This window comes from Epinephelus fuscoguttatus, linkage group LG18 (genome assembly GCF_011397635.1).
Source record: "Epinephelus fuscoguttatus linkage group LG18, E.fuscoguttatus.final_Chr_v1".
NCBI lineage: Eukaryota > Metazoa > Chordata > Actinopteri > Perciformes > Serranidae > Epinephelus > Epinephelus fuscoguttatus.
The window spans coordinates 14,621,391-14,644,932 of NC_064769.1; the positions used below are offsets into that span (position 1 = coordinate 14,621,391).

A 23,542-nucleotide genomic window follows, 5' to 3' on the forward strand; every position below is an offset into this window, starting at 1 on the left:
CAAATTGGTGCATAAAAATTCACCAGAATGGAGGAAATTGTTTGATGCTATGAATTTCTGGCGGTGGCCCCCCAAACACCCCTATCCTAAGTTGAAATGAAACCTATAGCTTTGCAAACAAGCAGAGATACTGAAAAGTAATATGATATAAAACAAACTGGGCAGACATAAGACAAGTCAATCTGCATGACAAAATGTGATATAAAAAATGGCTCAAATTCTCTTCAATATATTATTACCCCTTTGAGGAACTTTTGAGGGATCTCAAACTCACCAGGTTAGTCTTTCTCTCCCATGTTATTGCCCATTCCGCAGCACCCAGCACCCACACCACTGGGCGGGGTTTACAGCCATGGCTGAGCTCATGTGTCCCTCCCTCCTCAGGATAACACAGACTCACACAGTGGATGCTGCGATCTCCTCGCTGGCGGGACGGCTGAGCTGCCGGTAATGCGTGTGTCCTTGTCTGCTGTCATCCCGGTAAAGCAGTTACACAAGTCGGTAAGTCCGCTCTCTTGGGAGCGGGCAGAGGAGTCACCACGGAGGAGTCACCGAGGGACAGACTGAAAACTTCTCTCAACTGCTGGTAAGATATTAAAATGCACTTAACAGCAGATACTGTATGATCAGGAGCAGGAGTGAGCACAGGAGGCGTACAGGACAGGGAGGCTGGGGTCACCGAGAGTTTACTGCACTCTGTGATGGGCAGCATCCATCCATCACATAGTCTCCTATCAGGGTCATAAATGTACCATAAAGCTTTTACAACAGCACTTTGATGCATTTATATCCCAGTTTGAATGTGACGTGATGATGAGGGTGCTTTAAGGGTGCAGGTAGCAAACTGATTCATGGTTGGATAAACAGACATGGTTCAAAAAGATAAGTGTTATTGTTGATGTTTATGGCTAAAGGCCCAAGCAGTAATGTTAAATTGTAAATTATAATAGTATTGAAAAATAATGGTTAGTTCTTGGCATTGGTGAAATGTAACTAAATACATTTACTCAAGTACTGAACTTAAGTACAATTCGGACTTTACTTAATACTTTACTTAAGTATTTCTATATCATGCTACTTTATACTTCTACTCCTCTACATTTTAGAGACAATTATTGTACTTCTTATCTCCTCTACATTGATTTTAAAGCTTTAATAACTTTGCAGATACAGATTATTATTATTACCAAATATAAATAAACTAGTAAATTATGATGTATTATTATGTACTTATGAAAAGTGCTGCATCAGTAATATATTATTATGAAATGGGCCATTCTGCATATTGAGTACTTTTATTTTGGTACTTTTAGCACAAAAATTGATGCTAAAACATTTGTTCTTTTACTTAAGTAAGAGTTTGAATGCAGTACTTTTACTTGTATCAGAGTATTTTTACACTGTATTGCTACTTTAACTTAAGTCAGAGATATAAATACTTCTTCTTCCACTGGTTCTTGGATGGAAATCTTTGAGAGTGACAGAGGGTTTTCAGGTCAAGTGATTTTGCCAACAGCCACATTAAATTTATGCTAAACTTTCATATCATGACTTCTTCAGTTGCACTGACAACACATGAAATTAATCTAGAAGTAAATTCCAATACATGTCACGATTAGTCTCATCTCACAACTTAACTCCGGAGGAGTTTACACGTACTACTCTTTGTTGTGTTCCCCCAGATAAAGACTTGTCCCCCTGGATGACAGCTGACTGATTGGCATCGGTTTTTTCCTTTGGGGTAGGAAAAGGATGACGTTGGGGTCATGGTGTCAGCAGTGTAATGGGATTTCATGATCTGGACCTCTTCTGGTTAGGAAGAGGTGAAAGAGGCCACTGGCCATTATAGCACCAAGCTGATTAACTCAATACTGGATTACAATTTGAGGTGCCTGCAGCTTACTGACTCTTTCCACTGTTGCTCCTGCTCCGGGGCTTCAGTGCTGCATGCTAAATGTAGCTGTAATTATAGGGACACACCGCATGACTGAAGCAGGAAGTATTTATAGGATTGTTTTAAAGCAGTAAATTGCTCTTGTCTTCATTTTGAAAGGCTTACTTGTTACTAATGATGAATTATTCACGTTTAAAGGGTGCATATGAGTTTGATCAGCTCTCCAGATCATGCGGGTAGAGCTGGCTTTGGCCTTTTGTTGCACACACTGAAAACACACAACAAAGTAGGACTGCAACTAACACTTATTTTCATTCTTGATTAATCTGTTGATTACCTTCTTCATTAATCAGTTAGTTGTTAGTTAGTCTTTAAAATGTCAGAAAATGGTGCAAGAATGTCTCAGTGTTTCCCACAGCCCAAAATGGCATCCTCAAATGTCTTGTTTTGTCCACACCCTAAAGATAATTCCATTTTTCTGTCATAGAGGAGATAAGAAACCAGAAAATATTCACATTTAAGAAGCTGGAATCAGAAAATATGGACTTCTTTTTCTTTAAAAAAAATTTACTCAAACCGATTTATTGATTATTAAATTAGATGGCGGTTAATTTAATAGTTGGCAACTTATTTATTTATTTATTTTTGCAGGTCTACAACATAGGCTCATGTAATATAACATAAGATGTACTGGAATAGAATCTGCAAGAAAACTATGGGGTGCCATTTGTAAAGTGTTTCACGCTGAAAATAACATCAACATTTTGCCACATTTAGCTTCAAACAATGTTTAAAAAAGTGTTGTGCATTTTTTAACATCACCTTTTACCACATTTACAGCAATATTTGTTAACTTAGAAATATATTAAATAGTTAAATCTAAATATTAAATGTGGCACCTAAATGCTAAATCTAAATATTAAATCTAAATCTAAACGTTAAATCTAAATGCTAAATCTAAATCTAAATATTAAATCTAAATCTAAACGTTAAATCTAAATGCTAAATCTAAATCTAAATATTGAATCTAAATCTAAATGTTAAATGTTAAATCTAAATGTTCTGGATGAAACTAAATATTTAGCTAATATGCAAATTCACACTGCCGGTCAGTGTATGTTCAAGTGTTCATTTCCCCTGATAAGTTATTCGAATTTGTTATTTGATTCTGTAAACAGTCTGACCATCTTGAGCTTTTATTTTGGTACTTCCGGTGACCGGCAGTGTGAATTTGCATATTAGCTAAATATTTAGTTTCACCCAGAACATTTAACATTTAGATTTAGATTTAATATTTAGATTTAGATTTAGCATTTAGATTTAACATTTAGATTTAGATTTAGCATTTAGATTTAGATTTAGATTTAGATTTAGATTTAATATTTAGATTAAACAATTAACATTTAGGTGCCACATTTAAAATTTAGATTTAACTATTTAATATATTTCTAAGTTAACAAATATTGCTGTAAATGTGGTAAAATGTGACGTTAAAAAATTCACAACACTTTTTTAAACATTGTTTGAAGCTAAATGTGGCAAAATGTTGATGTTATTTTCAGCGTGAGACACTTTACAAATGGCACCCCATAGAAAGCCCTACATTCATAATGTAGTGGTTGGTGCTGTTGCTGTTGACAGTTAAATGACAAATTAAGTATTTATTCTTTCCTCTCACGTGCACACACACACACACACACACACACACACACACACACACACACACACTTTGTCTCTTTCTAAATGTTTCCATTTGACAAAGGGCAAACCAGAGAGGGAGGTGAGTTGGGATGTCATTACGCCCACCATCAGAAAAGCACATGCCTGCAGCTGCAGTTATATCCTGGCAGAGCCATCTACGTTAAATATATCCCTCAAACCTCAGCAGTGTCAAGAGAAATCGGATCAGTAAGCGTTAAATTATTACCCCTTAACAAACTTGCACCAGGCTAATGTGTTGCAGTGTAGCAGCATTCTATAAATACTCATATCCTTGTTATTCCCCTTATCTTACTAACCTATTTCTTAATTTAAATACAGCTGATTATCAGTGGGATCACTATTGCTGCAGGTAGGGAAGGGTGTGTTGTCTGCTGTCCTTGAGGCATTTTTTTCTACTGCGTAAGTGCTTCAAAAAAGTAGTTTCACAGTCTACACATTTAAAACAATGAAGTAAAGAATGCTGCACTCACTGTAGCTGAACAGGATTTCTCTTTTCTTTTTTTTTTGGTTTACTGTATGAAGTTGAGATTGAAAGATGATCCTGACAACTTTATTCTTGTCATGAATGTACTCTGGACTGGAGGGCTGTTTATTCATGAATGCATACACGTGCAGATGGCTGTTTGTGTGTAAATAAGCACCACCATTCTTGTGCACTGTATATGTGCTCGTGTGTGTGTTTTTGTATGCAGAATGTGTCACTTCGTTCTACTTTGGGCATAGTCTTTGCATGTTTTGACCCCTGCCTTTACACTGAATGATGTCCTTGACCATGGCTATGAGGTAAAATTGTATTTTAGAAAGCAAAACATGGGGAATTACGATTGTTAGAAAGCTGTACCTAAACATATCAATTTGTGTTAAGCAGGCATCTAATGTCCTTAATACTCCTTGTCCTGAGGGTGATAATGGGGTCATTACAATCAAGTGTTTATCACTCTGGGAGCAGTTTCATTGCCTTGAAATTTACTCAACAACTTCAAGTCCAGCTTTTTGTTTTGTGTTACTCTCTGTCCTTAAATGCTACTTACAAGAAGAAATGATTAAACCAGTTCTGTACAGTACTGGGAAATGTTTAGTCTGCCGCAGTCTGAGCAAGAGTACAGGTCAACCTTTTGATAGGAAAGCAGTGTACGTCATTCCTGGTGTCTGTTTTGCATATTCCTTCAATTCATGGCCAGCAATCTGTACTTTCTGATAAGAGGACAGATGAACAAGTGCTGCTTGAAGAGTGACAATGATGAGTCACACTTTTGTCATTTTAAAACTGCTGATCTCCTGTGGAGTCATAGTTCCTGAAATCAGAACAGAGTGTCACTGTGTCCTTGTCTGTATACTGAGGCCTTTATGTATGACAGTGGCTACAGTGGAGCACTTATGCTCTGAGGACCAGTTATTTTCTTAAATAATAGTCCAATTAGCACATTTTATTTGTAAAAAGTTAAGTCAATATGGTACTGAAATACGTAAATCATTGGGGTTATTTTGTGCATGAGAAAGAAATATTCCTTATTAAGCACCTGAGCAAAGGTGGGCTGTCATATAACCATGCCCTAAGGGGGATCATCCTGCTTCATTGCTCACATATGTTCCTCAATTTACCTCGTCATTTGATACATCCTCTCCTTACCTTTTAAAATGAATTCATTTTTGTTAGTCTGGACTTAGGTGTTAGCCTCACAGTGACCCAACTAATTTCATTGTAGGGAATTTAGAGAACATGCAGCTACACTTCTGGGTGCAGTATTTGCAGTAGAGCTTTTGCTCAGTTTTAAGACATTTTGCACAATTACCTTAAATGTTGCTGTGTTACATAATGGTCACCATGGTGAGCCTATGTACAACTATGGAGCAGTGGGTCAGTAACCAAGTACTTAAAAGTCTGTTTATTTCCTATAATCACCATAAATGTGCAGTAGGGCTGGGTGATATGGAGAAAATCAAATATAACGATATTTTTGACCAGATAGCTTGATATTGATGTGACCATACTGTAGGGTTGACTTTTGATGTTTTCAAAATATTTACACATAAGATTTTTGATAAATAATAATCAGTAATGTGGATATAATGACTAAGTGGGTAAAGGAGAAATAACAGCTGGAACAGTCTGGTAAGTTCAGAGAATTTCATCACTTTACTCTAATGCAGCCTTTAAAACCAGGAAAAAAACAACAACACTTAAAATATTATGATATCCAAAAGACCACATGTAATCTCATATCAAGATAACAATATATCGATAAGATACCCTACCCTACCTTGGAGTGATTCACAGTATAACTGACAAATAAGATAAGGGGCCTCTGAGGTAAAACTGCATGCTAAGTCCACACCATTATATCTGTAAGGGAAGTGCTTCTCACTGTTGGCCAGCACTTTCCCAGCTTAGCAGCTTATTCAGTTTGGGCAACTGGTTACGTAAGAAGGCTATATGCAGCAGGAGGCTAATCCACTGCCTTGACGTTAATGCCAATTATCAGATCATGGTGACGTTATTGAAATTAAGGCACCATAAAGAAGAGTTTGTAGCAGTCACTCACTGAAAGTCTAAGTGTGACTTCCTCAAAACAATGTGTTTTTGTTTTTTTAATCATGTTGCATAGTGTTAAGAAATTCAAAGGCAGCCTGTAAGTCAGTAAGTAGTCTTTGCACGTTGAATCTCTGGAAGGTGTTGTGTCGACATTTTTTCGAAATACCACTTATAGCTCACTGTTACTGTTGTAAACAAAGCGTGCATGGAAAAAATAAAGAACCAGTGAAGAAGAAGAACCCCTAGTGCCATACTACTGTATGTCAGGCCTGCAGGATTTTTGGATACAAAAGTCTCCAGAACCAGCAACATACATCCTTAAATACAAGGACTATATTTAAGGAATGTACAGATAGTGTCCCAGTGGCTTTTCATGTCTTTATCAAAGTCTTTAAACAGGCAGGTTGACCGTTGCTTGTTCAGTAAATCCAGATATTTCTCAAGCCACAGATCCCTGGAGAACAGGGCGGTTTATGTTCCTTCCAGTTTAAAAGAATTAATCTTTTAGTCTCTGAATCAAAACAACAATTTAGACACAAATGAAAGCATTTCCCTTCAAGCTTTAAGTGTTTTTTTAAGGGAAAAGCTACCTCTACTAGGTTTAATTCAGGTTTCTGAGGTTTCTGTTTGTAAATGCATTATCTATGTTTCATTTCCTGGTACCCATGTTTGTTTTTGGCAAAAGATTTATTCAGACTTAACTATATTTTATGAGAGTTTTTGACCACTCTGAGATTAGATCAGATTTGTTATTTGTCCCAGATGGAGATTCTTCTCCATTTTAGAGTCCTATATCTCCGAACAGATGGTAGTGATGTGAAGTGTTGATTGAGAGGGTGATCAGTGTCATATGTGAATGTGATGTCTCTGAGTTTCATATCTGACAGACTGGATTTTGGAGGCACTGTGTGATGTGAGAATGTCAATATGCATGCTTACACTTAAGCTTTTTCCCTGGCATCAGTGGTGTAGCACAAGTCCAGAGATCCCTCTGTTTAATATGTCAGATCCTCAACTGACAGCAACAATTCGTCATCAGTGATCAAAAGAAAGGGAGAGAGCATGTGAGAGAGCGTGGGGGATGATGTGCATTTTGCTTTCACTGATGCAACATCAGCCCTCCCATCTCTTTACCCTCTATATCATCTGCCCTCCCCCCTCGCTGCCCTCGCTGCCCTCCCAGTGGGTTCAGTAATAACTCAAACATCTGCACATGGCTAGGGAATCGCAGATTTTCAAGTCAAGCAAATGGGAGTTGGGCAAACCAGCCTCCCACTGTGTGTGTGTGTCTCTGTTGTTGAGGCAAAAGCCTTAACTCAGGTTATGCAATCGCTTACGCTGCATGTGCCAGCTGGTAGAGGTGGACAGAAACAGAGATGGTTTTTAATCCTTAGTGAAACCGCATACATTCGCTGCGGGAGATTTTCTTTCAGTTCATCACATTTAGTGTTCTGTAGTGAGATATTGTGTTAATGATTATGGTGTCTGTGTAAGGCATGGGTGTTCTGTTCTCAAGTTCTCAAACAAATCGCATTTTAATCTTGTTCTGTATCACTGCTGAAATGTTTTCTGAGTATAAATAAATTGCAGTCTCGCAGGAATGCGCATATGACTTTAGTCATGCAAGCATGTTGTGACTCAGTACAAGATGTGCGGTTCTGCTGTTGGGGTGGACATCATCAAACACTGTAAAGCGTGTGATTCGCCAGCAGTAAGGATCAGAAAGTTCCCCCATTCTCACCTTTCTTTGTTTATTTTGTTTTCTCCATCCAACAGCCAACGCTTTGTGGTGCCATGATGAAGAAAGTCTGGGAAGTGATCCTGCTGTTGTTGCTGCTGCTCTTCACAGAGCATGCAAAGGGAAAACGTAAGTGTTTGAACACAGTATCTTCCTAAGTATGAGTTGACACAGGAAACAGGAGCCAGAGCGGCAAAATTAATACGCAATATTATTTGTTGGTATTTTTGTGGTATATTATATGCATCATACACAATTATCAAATGTCACCCTCTGCTTTTGTCACATAATGCACACTGTTTGGTAAGTAATCCAGTATTTGCTTGTGTTTCCTCCTTTCCCTGTCTGTCTTTAGGTCACAGCCCGCCAGGGAAACCCACACTGACCAGATGTCGTTCTCCAGAGAAAGAGACCTTCACCTGCTGGTGGGAGCCAGGCTCTGATGGGGGACTGCCCACCACCCATGCCCTGTACTACCGCAAAGAAAAGTGAGCTTCAGCTTCCAGTTTAATGCAGTGACACAGTCACTTCATGTTGTTTAATTCTGATTGGTGCTCATAGTGACAGACAAAAAAGGGACACAATGGATTGTTCATTATAAAGAGAGAGGTCTAATGGATGCAGGGGCATGTTTAATGAGGACGTCACAGCAACATAGAAGAATAACAGAGCTTAAAGGGACATCTTACCCTAAGATCAAAAATACATAATTTCCTCTTACCTGTAGTGCTATTTATCAATCTAGAGTGTGTTGGTGTGAGTTGCCAACTGTTGGAAATATCACCTATAGAGATGTCTGCCTCCTCCAATATAATGGAAACAAGATGGCACTCAGCTTGTGGTGCTCAAAGCGCCACAAACATACATTTGAAAAACTCAACAGCAATGTCTCTTTCCAGAAATCATGATCTGCTTACTCAGGAAAATCCACAGACCTTGTTGTGAACAGTTTCATATAGGAACTATTTTCTGTCTACACCTGCCGACCGGATCACCACGCTGAGGAAGGCTTGCATCTGCTGCTTGCTCACCTAGCACCACTGAGGTAGCCAACGTTACATCTCAGCCAAAGAGGGCGCCATTAATGTCTTGCACTGTCACAAGCACGAGCCTCTCCTCCATGAGTAGATGCACGCTTCCTTCTGCTTTGTGATACAGTTAGCGGATGCAGTTTGATAGAAAGAAAGTTTGTTTTGTTTGTTTATTTAGCACATATTAAAAAAAAGTCAACATTACATTTACCATAAAAAAATTGACAATCAGTAATACAATTACCATTAAAACAATTTACAGTCGGTGATAAGAACTTCTTTTTAGGAAAAAAAAAAAGGAACAATGGGGAACATACAAGGAGGTCCAAAAAACCCTCAAGGGGCTTGACAAGAGGACTTCCCTAAATAAACATTAAATTAGACATTGTCATGTGCATAAAGGTATGATATCACACTCACACCCACACCCTCACACACACTCACACACACACGTATACACAGATACAGAGATCAGGTCGTTGTTATTGATATAGCAAGAAATGTTTCACAGATTTTTTAAATGATTCATAAGAAAGTTTAACAAGAGAATCCCATAACATGGAACCTCTGTGAGAGATCTTAAATTGGGATGAAATAGTTCGAGATTGAGGAGGTCGGAGCTGGGATGCTTTTCGGGTTAAATGATTGTGAAATTGATTGTTTGGGGAAAAGAAATTGTAAAAGAAAGTAGGAAGTGTTTTATTTAAAGAACCATATACAAATTGAGTAATTTGGAGCTTATTAATCTGATAAATACTGAGGAAGCCAAATTTACGAAACAAAGGTAGTGAATGACTTCTTGGAGCTGAAAGGGCAATAATTCTCATAGCTCGTTTTTGTAACCTAAGAATTGGTTGCAGTTTTGTCTGGTGAGTACTGGCCCAGGCAGTGTTGCAGTAACTAATAAAGGGATAAATCATAGAATAATAAAGGTTGAGGGAAACTTTTGTGTTTAAAAGATAATGAATTTTTCCAATTATTCCAATATTTTTTGCAATTTTAGATGAAATAAATGAAATGTGAGGCTTCCAGGATAGGTTTTTATCAATTAGTACACCAAGAAAACGAGTTGATTCAACATTAGCTATTGAAACATTATCAATAAACACTGTTATATTGTCGGTGAGCTTCTTGTAATTCTAACTAAACAGAATAAAATTTGTTTTCTTAATGTTTAGTGACAGTTTATTGATTTTGAACCATTTGGAGATTTTGTCTAACTCTTCATTGACAACTTTCATAATTACAATAGGATTTCTATGGGAATAAAACAAACTAGTATTGTCAGCAAATAAAATTTTGGATAGCTGATCTGATACATTGGACAAATCACTGATATAAATAAGAAATAACAATGGCCCGAGGATTGATCCCTGGGGAACACCACATTTTATAGTAAGAGGGGGTGAGTTCACTCCTTTAAAAGCAACAAATTGTTTTCGGTGCTCTAAGTAACTGGTAAACCACAACAATGCCTGCTCATCCAGTCCCAAATATTTCAGTTTTTGTAGCAAAATAAGGTGATCTATGGTGTCAAATGCTTTTGACAAATCTAAAAAAAATTCCAGTGGTGTAGTCTTTGTTATCATTGGCTCTGTGTAATTCATTAGTAAGATGGGTAATAGCCATGTAGGTAGAGTGGGATTTCCTAAAACCATACTGATGTTTGTATAGTATTTCATTCTTGTCAAGATAGCTCAGTAATCTGTTATAGGCTAGCTTTTCAAGAACCTTTGAAATAGAGGGTAAAATGGAAATTGGTCTGTAGTTAGTAAATATTGCAGGATCTTCAGCTTTGTATATGGGAATGATTTTGACCATTTTTAATTCCTGTGGCACAATTCCTTTAGAAATGGACAAGTTAAATATATGTGTCAGTGGTTTGGCAATGGCATCAGAAACCACTTTAAGTAGCTCTGCACTGATATTGTCATAACCTGAAGCAGAATTATTCAAAGAACCTAATATCTTAGAGACTTCACTGCAGTTAACAGGACTTAGATGAAGTCCACCAGTAGGTGGTGATGTTATAAATTGGAGTGGGCTTTCATTGACCGCAGGAATTTTAGAGGCCAATGCTGGTCCAACTTCAGTAAATCAGTAAATCAGTAAGTAAGTAACTGATTAAAGTTGTGGGCTATAGTTGTAGGATCCTTTACTAGTGATGCATTGACTTTAAATTCATTGGGAAAGGATTTTTGTGTTTTTCTTTTGTTGAGAATTTTATTAATGATACACCAGAGTGCCCTCATATTATTTTTACACTTGGAGAGTTCGGTACTGAAGTAGTGTTTCTTTGCCCCCCTAATAATATGATTTAATTTGATTCTGTATTGTGTAAATTGCTTACAATGAAATGGAATAGGATTGGAGAGATATTTTTTGTATAGTTTATGTTTATTTCTAAGGGACTTGATAATTCCTGTGGTTACCCATGGCTTTGTTGGTTTAGCGTGAGACTTAGAATTTCTCTTCTTCTTCTCAGGATTTAGTTACTTCATTCATGAATACAGTATATGTCTTCTGTGGGTCATCAAAGTCCAAAACAGTATCCCATGAAAGATGCTCAATCAGCTCCTTAAATTGGTTAATAGTTCCTACATGAAACTGCTGCTCTAATCTTAAGTAACCGGGTCATGATTTCTGGAAAGACACATTGCTGTCTTTCAAGTGTAGGTTTTTTGGAACTTTGAGCACTGAGTGCCATCTAGTTCTATCGTATTTGAGAGAAGGCAGACATCTCGGCAACTGAAATGAAAACTATCTAGACTGATAAATGCCACTACAGGTGAGAGAAAAAATACGTATTTTTGATTCTAGGGTGAACTGTCCCTTTAGAAACACCCCAGCAACTGCATCAAACACTATTGGACGTCTTTACATCCTCAAGGTTGGCACAGTTACCAGGGAGTGGCCCTCCTGAAAGTTCATAGCATTGAGGGCACCAGACGGGTGTAAGAGGATAAAGATTGCAGAGAGTTATGTAGCGCTGGTTGTGATCACGCCGATGGATTTTGGAATTGTGCAAGCTTGATAATGAACAGACATGGATGCAAAGAGGGAGAGGAGGGGCATGGAACATCTGTGTTCAACCACAAAGCTTCTTTTAGTCAATTAGCAAAGTTGCACAAGGACAAGGACACTGATGGGAGTGGAGGTGCACATTGAGGAGAATGAAGGTGAGGGTTGCAGAGCAGATAAAATACTTATCATATGAAGTGTGTGAGACAAAGAGGATAGGGTTAGTATTCTGGATAATGTCGAAGGCAGTGTTTGACAGTTTGCGAATGATACACTTATACTGTAACTGTAATAACATATACTTTATTAAAGATATAATGCATGTATTAAAGGAGTAGTTCAACATTTTGGAAATATGCCTATTAGCTCTCTTGCTAAGAGTGAGATGAGAACGTTGATACCATGTCATGTCTCTTTGTTGAATATGAAGTTATAGCCAGCAGTTTGTTAGCTTAGCTTAGCATATTTGTCCTTGTACATCTCCCACTGTGTGATGCCTTCCATTCTGCACTCAGTTCAATTTTACCCCCACTAGAGGAATGTGACAACAAATTCACTGTAATTAAAATATACAATGCACCATCCTCAGAGTAGCCACCAGCTGCTTCCTTTTACTTCACCGCTGGGTGAGCGTAATGCATGCAGATGCTCACGCCATCTTTCTGAGATCTACCCTCAACTTAACAGGTCCTCTCAACAGTCAACACTAGTCCCTGCTACAGCAACAATGACACGTTCCCTCTGCTTCCTAAACATTAACACTTCCAGCTGTGTTCATCAAAGGACTCAGGTCGACTAAGATTTAAGCCTAAGTGTGTGTCATGTTGGCCAAGTGCACACATAACATGTCAGCTGAGTTATTTTCATTGTCCTCTTGAAAAGAAAACATCCTAAAGATGAGGCGAACCTGTGGTAGGAATGACAGTCGAGAGTGGCCTGGAATAGATGATGCAAACCCAACGATACAAGAGGTGCAGGCGTGATAGAACAGCATAAAATAAGTGCAGATAACTGAGAGTGTAGGATGTAGAAAAAAAAATTATACAGCTATTTTGATGTTTTATTCTGGCTAAGGACGTTTTCTTCCACTCCTGTTTGCAATTCAGCAAAACATCTCTCCCCATTTATCTCGCAATCACCCACTGTGTCTCATGCAATTTAAGTAACTGTAGCATGAAGAATGCGTGCTGCTTTTTATAAATGTAACAGTGCAGTACAGTACAAACACGCACATGCGATGACATGCTGCTCCCCTGCCTCTCTCGCAGCTCTGACACATTGTACGAGTGTCCCGACTACCACGCAGCCGGAGAGAATTCCTGCTTCTTCAACAAGAACGACACATCCATCTGGGTCAACTACAACATCACTGTGGTGGCCACCAACGCACTGGGCAGCACCTTCTCCGACCCTGTGGATGTAGATGTGGTGTACATTGGTGAGGGAACATGTGCTACTTTTCTTTTTTTGTATTTGTTCTCGTGATATTCGAGGCACAGTTTCCTCATGAGGGTTAAAAAAGTGTATTTTAATGCACGCTCACACAGCTGCTCAACAGCACAATGGGTTACAATGGGGCTAATGCTCTCTAAGTGCACTCACCCTTCCTCCAATTGTAACTGTGCACAGAAGGTCGCCATTTTAAAGCAGTGAAATTAAAAAATCATTTCATTAGCCTGCTGAATAATGGTTGATTATGATAAACCGAAATGTAAGAGAAACTGAGTGAATTAAAGGTGCAATGTGTAATGCCAGGCCACATGCTCTGAACAAATAAGGGGCATGCTTGCTTATCTCAGTTTTAGCATGACAATAGTATCAAGTAAACAGCCACATCAAAACTATTTTTCGGTGCCATTTGCAGTGTTTTTCGATATGGTTTGTGATGTCATCAGTTGCCATAAAGATACATTTTGCCAAATAGCCAACGTTAGATGTAATTTACCATTCTAAAAAAAACATCAACATCAAACCTCATCATCTCTTTACGGTGTATACCAAAAGCCGACTCCAGTTGCAGAAAGCCACACCAATGTTTACTCGTTTTAATTATTTTGATATCACTTAATTTCTTTGGTGGTGTTAAAGGTCGCTTGTCAGGAGCTTCAGCCATCTTTGTGTTTACTATGCTTTTTCTTCAAAGGGATTGACAACCAGGCCCCAAGGAAGTGTGCTGGGCTTTGACAGCAATTTTCGTAGTGGCCAAATAGTGGAACTACATCTGTCACATGATGCTAGACAAGACTTTTTCCCATTGATTTACATGGCGAAAGAGACATCTCCAGTGCTGTATCCAGGTCTCCTTATACATCCATGATGACAAGTCCTTAGTGCAGCTCCACTTCTACTTCTTCTGCAAGTGGTATTATAAGACAGGATGGGTTGGGGCTAGCTGGTCAGCATGCTCATTTCAGTAGATATCTCTGCAATACAATACATAGGTGTCTTTAACAGAACGTCAGAGACATTCTGTTGATAGTATTAGTTCAGTTTTTGAACGTTCTAAACCAAAAATCTAGCCTTAGCTTACACATTGCACCTTTAAAGGATAAATCTGTTGATATTTTATATTTTCCTTACTGCCTACAAATCCCATAAAAAAACAGCATAAAATGGAGTGGTTGTACTAAGAAATATAGCTATCCCAAGCCTAATAAAGCATACTCCTCTGTGCAACAGAGCTCTTCTGTTGTTCCGAAACTATTAAAAACACAAAAATGTGCCATGCTGTTGCACCGGCAAGTTGCTTCATTATCATGAACACGGTCACTGCAGTTTATTTTGAGTCAATCCCACATACACTGTCCTGCTGCCGGAAATACTCAACAGAGCACCAAATACGTAATAATCCATGGCTGAAAATAGTCCCTGACAACTGCACTATTTTCTCCTCTTGAGTAACATTTTTTAAAATCTACACTGGCCTGCTTTGTTAGGAAATTACTTAGCCCCTTTTTTAAATTAAAAAATATCTTTGTGACCCATTTTAAAAGTAGAAGCTAACTGGGTTGGGGATGACAGCCACAGACAGGGCAGGGGAGTTGGAAAGTACAGAGAGATGAACTAACACACTGCTGGTTTTAGTGTTTTCATGGAATTTGTTGATGACAAGGAACATGTAGCATAATTCCAGTCCTTCTTTTATCTGACATCTGATAAAATATAAATACTGGCCAGATGCTTCATATATTGTAATATATATAAATATTGTATGAGGTAATTAATTAGTTGCATCCTGTCATGATGCTAAAGACAAAAGCATATTGTTTTGTTCATGAAATATCCAAAAGGAAGTCTTAAAGTATCCTCCTTGCCCTTGAGGCAGCTTATCTACCTCTTCCTCTCTAGTAGTTGGACTGACCTGATTTGGTTATCAGCCCTAAGCTTTCTTGTTTTAACATATTGTCAAGTATGTCTCCAAGAAGATAACTTCAAATCCAAATATTAGCATTTCTCTCAACCATGTCACCACTCGCATGGTTCAGCCATTAGGGAAAGTCACTCCTGTCATGACAGAGTTCATTTGCTGGAGGTGTGCAATGGTTTACTGTTGCACAGAGGAAGAGAGACATGGACACACTCCTGTCGATTTGGAACTCCTTACGCAGTCACAGTTAAGCCACAGTTTTTGTGTCACTGTGTTATGGACATTATTATCCGCTTTAATTATTTTTATCTTCCTCCCTCTCAGTCACACACACACACAAAATACACACACTCATTAACAATTTCTCTCTCCCTCTTTAGTCAAGCCTAATCCTCCAGAGAAGGTAACGGTGACTGTAATGGAGGATAAGGGCTGGCCCTTTCTGCGGGTGTCATGGGAACCGCCACATAAGGCTGACACCCGCTCTGGTTGGATCACGCTCATCTACGAGCTCCGCGTCAAGTTGGAGGGGGAAAATGACTGGGAGGTATGTAACTGGTTTCCCATCCAAAGGAGTGGACCAGTGGTTAAAATGCTCAAGCCTCATGTTTGTGAACTTGTCCTTTCCTCTGGGGATGATTCTGATTAATTTCCTTTAGTTGAATTTTAACTTTACTACACAACATTTATAATCTACATGTTGTGTCCATTGTTTGTGTTGTACTTCCAGATGCACCTAGCAGGCCAGCAGAAGATATTTAACATCTTCAGCCTGCGGTCAGGTGGTAAATACCTTGTTCAGGTGCGCTGTAAGCCTGATCATGGCTTTTGGAGTGAATGGAGTTCAACTTCCTACATCAAAGTTCCTGACTGTAAGACATCTTCAGTACACTACACATTACGTATAGAACATGGACTTTATTTAAGAAGATATAATAGGTTACATTTATTATGCTTATGCACTTTCCTTGCTGAGAGTTAGATGAGATGGTTGATAACACTCACATAAATGTAAAGTAAAGCTGAAGCAAGGAGGTGGTTAGATTAGCTTAGCATTAAGACTGGAAACAGTGTGAAACAGCCAGCATCACTCTATCCAAAGATAAAAAATCAGCTGCTCCCCCTGTTTCCAGTCTTCATGCTGAGCTAAGCTAACTTTATTCTGACTTCAGTCCCATATTGAACGGACAGATGATCTGATGTGTTACCAAGAAAGAAAACACGCATGTTTCCCAAACAGTGAATTATCCCTTTTGCTAATGTTAAAGGGATAAAATGATCCTAATAATAAGACAGTACAAGGTTGGATGTTGTGTTGAAGCACTAACATTGTTATGTTGTGTCTTACAGATTTTCATCGGGAGAAGTCAGTGTGGATCCTCATAACGGTCTTTTGTGCCTTCATCTTCCTCATCCTCACATGGTTGCTACACATGAACAGCCGCAGGTAAAACAACAGTCATGAATTCCTTGAGCTATTTGCTTCAACAAATGTTGACTTTTATTGTGTTATTGTAATATTAACACGTTACATGTTGCATGCAACATCAATCAATCAATCAATCAATTTTATTTATAAAGCCCAATATCACAAATCACAATTTGCCTCACAGGGCTTTACAGCATACGACATCCCTCTGTCCTTAAGACCCTCACAGCAGATAAGGAAAAACTCCCCAAAAAAACCCCTTTGACGGGAAAAAAAAACGGTAGAAACCTCAGGAAGAGCAACTGAGGAGGGATCCCTCTTCCAGGACGGACAGACGTGCAATAGATGTCGTACAGAACAGATCAGCATAATAAATTAACAGTAATCCATATGACACAGAGAGAGAGAGAGAGAGAGAGAGAGAGAGAGAGAGAGAGAGAGAGAGAGAGAGATGCAGGTAATGACAGTAGCTTACAACAACATTAATGAAAGTAATAATATTATAGTTATGGTTCTGGTTACTGCGGTACAATATGTTGAAAGTATGTATTAATACCTGGCAGTATACATGTGTGACAATAATCATATGTGTATAATAACAGAAGAAGTATGACTAATGACTAATGATGGCAGCAGCAGCAGGAGGCATCTGGCAGGACCACGGCAGCAGCACAACCACACACACACGCCACGCTGTCCAGGCACCGCTGTGATATGAGTTAATCTGAGAGACAGTGAGCACAAAGGCCCGGAGAAGAAGCCGAGTTAGTGACATCCAGAATGGCCGAAGTTAGCAAGATGCAGTAATAGAATGGAGAGAGAGAGAGAGAGAGAGAGAACGAGAGGAGGGGCCCGGTGTATTATAGGGGTCCTCCGCAGACTAGGCCTAAGTCAGCCTAACTAGGGGCTGGTACAGGGCAAGCCTGAGCCAGCCCTAACTATAAGCTTTATCAAAGAGGAAAGTCTTAAGTCTAGTCTTAAATGTGGAGACGGTGTCTGCCTCCCGGACCGTAACAGGAAGATGATTCCACAGGAGAGGAGCCTGATAGCTAAAGGCTCTGGCTCCTGATCTACTTTTGGAGACTTTAGTGACCACGAGTAACCCTGCGTTCTCAGAGCGCAGTGTTCTGGTGGGATAATATGGCACTATGAGCTCTCTAAGATATGACGGAGCTTGACCATTTAGAGCTTTATAAGTTAACAGTAGGATTTTAAATTCAATTCTGGATTTTACAGAGAGCCAGTGCAGAGAAGCTAAAACAGGAGAGATATGATCGCGTTTCTTAGTTCCTGTTAGTACACGTGCTGCTGCATTCTGAATTAGCTGGAGAGTTTTTAAGGACTTACTAGAGCTACCTGATAATAGAGAGTTACAGTAATCCAGCCTTGAGGTAACAAAAGCGTGGACCAATTTTTCTGCATCTTTTCGGGTCAGGATAGGCCTAATTTTCGCAATATTACGCAGATGAAAAATGCAGTCCGTGAGGTTTGCTTTAAATGAGAATTAAAAGACAAATCTTGATCAAATATTACTCCGAGGTTTCTTACGGTAGTGGCAGGGGCCAGAGCAATGCCATCTAGAGAAACTATGTCATCAGATAAAGAGTCTCTGAGTTGTTTGGGGCCAAGAACAATAACTTCAGTTTTGTCTGAATTTAACATCAGGAAATTGGTGCTCATCCAAGTTTTTATGTCTTTAAGGCAATTATGGAGTTTAGTTAATTGATTGCTTTCTTCTGGCTTCATTGATAAATACAACTGAGTATCATCCGCATAACAATGGAAACATGTTAGGTATAGATAATGGTAACATTATTATTAGATATTTAGGAGCTGTTTGCAACATCCATTGCATTTAGAAAGCAGCAAACCACTATTTGCTATGTAAAAATATGTCATGTGGCAGTTCAGAGGGAGGACCCGAATGCAGACCAACAGGCAGTTTGAGTCTTTAACAAAAAAGCAAGTTTTAGTTTAGCTGATCAAAAACATCCAGTAAAGGCAGGCAACTCAACATCCAAACGAAAGCAGAACAAAAACGCGATGAATAGGGATGAGCACCGGAACAACACCGGGATGAATGCAGGAACGACCACAGAATGCACCCAGGAGGAACACAGGATCTACACAGACGAACTGTTAAAGAACAAAGGGAAACACACAGGTATATACACAGAAGACTAATCACAAGGAGGAGCTGTGTCTCCTCCTTGTGATTAGTCTTCTGGAGTAGGAGTAGGAGGGCATGAGCAAAAGGAAAGAAATGGAGATTGACTAACAACAAGGGTGTGGAGAGGAACACTAGGGTGGAGCAAATAAGACTAAAACAGAACAGGTGTGAGGAGAAGACTCTGGGAACAGGAAGGGACTAAGGAGACAGGTGTGACAGAAAACAGGCGGGAAAATACACAAAGACAGGAAGTACAACCAGACATGACACATGAGGAGAGAATCTACAAAATAAAACAGGAAGCAGATTAAACATGAATGAATAACATGAAACAGGGAACACAAATAGAAAACTCCAAAACAAAGTCCATAGGATAACAGAATATAAACAAAAACCCAAGATCATGACAAAATATAGCAAAGTAATGGCATCCTGAACAGAGAATGAAGTCACTCTCCCTCTGTGTGTGTGCTGTAATCCGATCTTCTCTGTTCTTTGTTGTGGTAGAAGGTCCGGCTGCGCGTGCATGTTGGTGCATGTGAGATACTGTATGTGTAGTCCACTGGCTAGCTAATCGCTGCCACTGTGCACTGTGCTCATACGGTAGTTACCTCTGATAACACTATCCAACGGTGGCTGAACGGTGTCACTGTGAAAGCATAGCGCCTTCCCTCCAGTCACCCCCCCAACTGTAGCACCGTTAGCTCCGTCAGCACTGTTGCCATTGTGAACACCGTTTGCACTTTTACTGCCTGCATGTTGAGAACCATGTGCAGACTCTAAATCATAGCTTTGCTCTGAATGTCGCACACTGTTATTGTAATTTGTTACAGTTATTGTTATCTGTATTTATTTGTTATTAATGGAAACTAAATTATCATTTCGTGATTGCAAGATAATGGAAAACCTACATTAAACAGTTTAAAACAGTTCACTATCTTGAGATAATGTGATACAATTATAAAATTAAATTGCTTTAATAATCGCTGCCACTCTGGGCTTTTATTGCATACAAGTGAAGTATTGATTTTTATGATCATCTTGTATTTATTGATTTTCATCTGTTGCTCACACGCCCTGACATAAATCTCTGTCTTTCCCCATGTGTGAAGTCTGAAGCATTTCATTCTGCCTCCAGTCCCTGGCCCTAAAATCAAAGGATTTGATAAGCAGCTTCTCAAAGTAATGCACCACCATATGGATTAATGTTTTGATTTACACAATAACTCATTGAATAGACTTGTAATTCATTGTTTCACCACTTCCCTGTAACTGAATTTTCCTCTTTGTGTGTAGAATGGCAAATCTGACAATGTCTTCAGTGCACTGGTGGTGTCTGATTTCCCTCCAACCACATCATCTAACTATGAGGACTTGCTGGTGGAGTACTTGGAGGTGTACGTCCCAGAGGAGCAGGAGCTGATACTGGAGGAAAGCAAGGATCTACAGGATAGCTGCCTAAAATCTGAGAGTTCCACATGTGACAGCGACTCTGGCCGAGGCAGCTGCGACAGCCACACTCTGCTGATGGAGAAGTGTGAAGATACAAAAGAAGAAGAGAGGCAAGCAGATCGGGAAAGCGGTCGAATGCAAACGGAGGCACAGTGGCGCCAGAAGGACTGGGAGCAGGAAGCGCTGACCTATGCTCATGGAGACATGGTTAGCCCTGACATGTCCAGTGGGAGGGTGAAGACCTGGCCCTCTGTGTTTTCTCCGCTGCCCCAGTACAGCTCAAACCCACTGGACCAACAGAGCTCACTTGAGATGGCTAAACAGCATTCCCTCTCGACATCCTCCTATCTCACTCAGCCTGGCCATGGCACCAAGGAGACTCTCGGGCCGAGCTACTGGGACTTCTGCATGAGCGACAAGCAGCCTCATCTGCTCCATCCTCAGACGCAGGCTCACCGGCAACTCCAGGCCCACAGCGATGTCAACATCTCCAGCATCGGTTGCAAACCGGCACCTGCTGGTCTGCAGTCACCAGCTCTCCGGGCCACAGAGTACGTTGAGGTCCAGAGGGTCAGCGAGGAGGATATGGTGCTTCTCCAGCCCGTTGTGTCAGGCTGTGGCCGCATGGAAGGCTGCCCCCAGATGCACCAGGGGGAGGACTACAGCAAGGTAAAGGTGAATGGAATGACTGGGAACTGCCACACATCATCAACTGTTAGCACTATGCAGAAGCCTTCAGCCTGCAATCACACTGCCATGCAGGTACAGGACGAAACGGCCCTGGGAGTGAATGGATATGTTGACACTGCCACCATGAGCACTCCAGCCATTTGCTAGGTGGCCCACAAGCCCTACTGGCAGGTCTGGGACATTGCAAGACCTGTTTCAGGCCAGAACTGAGACAAAAATGGGTGACTCCTTCAAAAAATTGTTGCAAGGACAACAATTACTTGTCACAGTTATTTATTTCTCATCTTATTCTCATGTAAGAGACTTCTTTTCATTAATTACACTGCAGTGACACGCTCTTGAGATTTCAAAAGAATTTGATTGAATGATCTGAATAATAATCTTGCAGTAAACTTTATGAAGAATATAATTGATTGTATAAGTTATGTGGTATATGCTGTCATAATGATGTGTATATTATGATATGTCTGAGACAAATCTTGTTCTTGGTACAGGCACACATTTTAATGTCTTGAACTTTTTTAATATCTTTGATGGAATATATTGATGCATACTGATGTAATGTATCTGTAAATTATTTGTGTAAATCAAACTTGCAGGAAGCTCAAACATAAAATGTTTTTGTTTTGTTTCAGTTCTTGTCTGTGTATTTTCTCTCTGCTCCTTGTGGAAAACATCTTCAAGTCATTCAGGCTGTACTGAGGGGGCTGCAGCTCCCCCTGCTGGTTTGAGTAAAACACTGTGAAAATACAATTTTTGCTTTTCAAATCATCACCTTTGCCCTTCATTTTGATCTCAACTACACATCTGTAAAGTTTCATGACTGCATTTTGCAAGGTTACTGCTACTCCCACAATAGGTGCCACCAGGATGACATTTTGCCATGATAACACACACACAGACTCTCAAGGTGAAAATGTGTGAATAATATACATATTCACCTACCGCTGATACAGGATTAACAGAATACTTTGCCCATATGACTGTTGGTCACGCTATGTTACCTTGAATTTGAATTCTTTGTTTTTTTTCACATTCCTCCATGGAAAACTTTGATTTATTGATTTACTGAGGACCAAGTTCAACAACAGCAAAACTATATCAAAACACACAGTACAAACTCTCATACAGCTCCTGTAGTATAATCCAAGTCTCATTTATCCAGTCGTATGCTCAGTACTTCCAAAATGCATGCATTTTTGCCAAAAACAAAACAACAGGTGTTGTGGTTCCCAATCGATCAGTAAATCAATGGTATCAAATCATTTTCTTTGGAAGCATGCGAGGAAAACAAACTGTTCTTTACGCCTTCAAGGTAACATGACTAACTGGTTTACAATGCTCATTTTGTGGGTGAAGTATCCTAAGGGTTACCGTTATCGTTAATGCCACACTTCAACCTACCTAAAGTGCCTTAACTGGTCCCCATAGCTTACCAAACACTCCCCACCTTGCTGTGATCCAAATGGAGGAATTCCCCAGCTCCCTCAGACACATCTGAAATGTAAGTACAGGCATCAGACTTCCATAATGACAACATAAGGTTTTTTTTAGCCAATATAGTGCCAAGATACACCAGCCATTTGAGGTCAGCCCTCACTTTGAAACAATTTGGGTGTAATATTTTCTGGGTGACACCCTGAGGTTGAGTACTATCAGTCTGAAGTGGAACAGTTGAGTAATAACAGGTAGTTTAAAAAAAAAAAAAAAAAAAAATGTTATGAGGAGTACAGTAAAATATGCCAGTTCAGAGGGCTTTTATTCTGAAATGCTACATCAGATTGACATGAGGTCGTTTTGGAAGCTTGCTTTTACTTTGAAATCAGTCCTTTCTCGCTCTTGCCGTTATGTGTAGTATATGCGCGCATTGCAAAACAACGTGAGGGCTGGCTTGACCTCAGTGTCAGACTGCAGAGGGAAAGTTGAACGATATTTTGCCGAACTTTGACGTAGAATACAAAACTTATTTTCCATAAGTAGTCCATGATTCATATACCGCTGAACTTAGTACTTCCTAGACTACGTGCAAAAATAACACGAAGTACTTTTACTGTGTACTTCTCGAGTAATCCTGTGTCAAAATCCTAAACAGATCACAAGATCAAGGATATTTTGCCGAACTTTAACGTAGAATAAAAAACTTATTTTCCATAAGTAGTCCAAGATTCATATACGGCTGAACTAAGTACTCCCTAGACTACATGCATGCATAATATGAAGTACTTTTACTGTGTACTTTTCGAGTAATCCTTTGTCAAAGTCCTTAACAGATCACAAGATCAAGGATATTTCACCCAACTTTGACGTAGAATAAAACACTTATTTTCCATAAGTAGTCCAAGATTCATATACCGCTGAACTAAGTACTTCCTAGACTACGTGCATGCATAATATGAAGTACTTTTACTGTGTACTTCTCGAGTAATCCTGTGTCAAAATCCTTAACAGAGGATATGATTAAGGATATTTCACCCAACTTTGATGTGGAATAAAAA

General features: G+C 39.5%; 1 protein-coding gene across 3 annotated transcripts; it reads left to right on the forward strand.

The window, feature by feature from the left end:
- The first annotated feature begins 384 nt into the window (after window positions 1–384).
- prlra (prolactin receptor a) lies at window positions 385–21,819 on the forward strand. Of its 3 annotated transcripts, XM_049603419.1 has the most exons (10): window positions 385–586; window positions 1,683–1,741; window positions 7,926–8,016; window positions 8,243–8,375; window positions 13,208–13,377; window positions 15,687–15,853; window positions 16,037–16,178; window positions 16,657–16,753; window positions 20,018–20,087; window positions 20,202–21,819. In XM_049603419.1, exons 3-10 carry the CDS (start codon window positions 7,944–7,946, stop codon window positions 21,192–21,194), a joined length of 1,845 nt encoding a protein of 614 aa, XP_049459376.1. In that variant the 5' UTR covers window positions 385–586; window positions 1,683–1,741; window positions 7,926–7,943; the 3' UTR covers window positions 21,195–21,819. The 3 variants fall into 3 exon arrangements, with proteins under 3 accessions (XP_049459376.1, XP_049459375.1, XP_049459377.1); XM_049603418.1 differs by lacking the exon at window positions 1,683–1,741; XM_049603420.1 differs by lacking the exons at window positions 385–586; window positions 1,683–1,741 and adding an exon at window positions 1,763–1,823.
- Window positions 21,820–23,542: the final 1,723 nt, after the last annotated feature.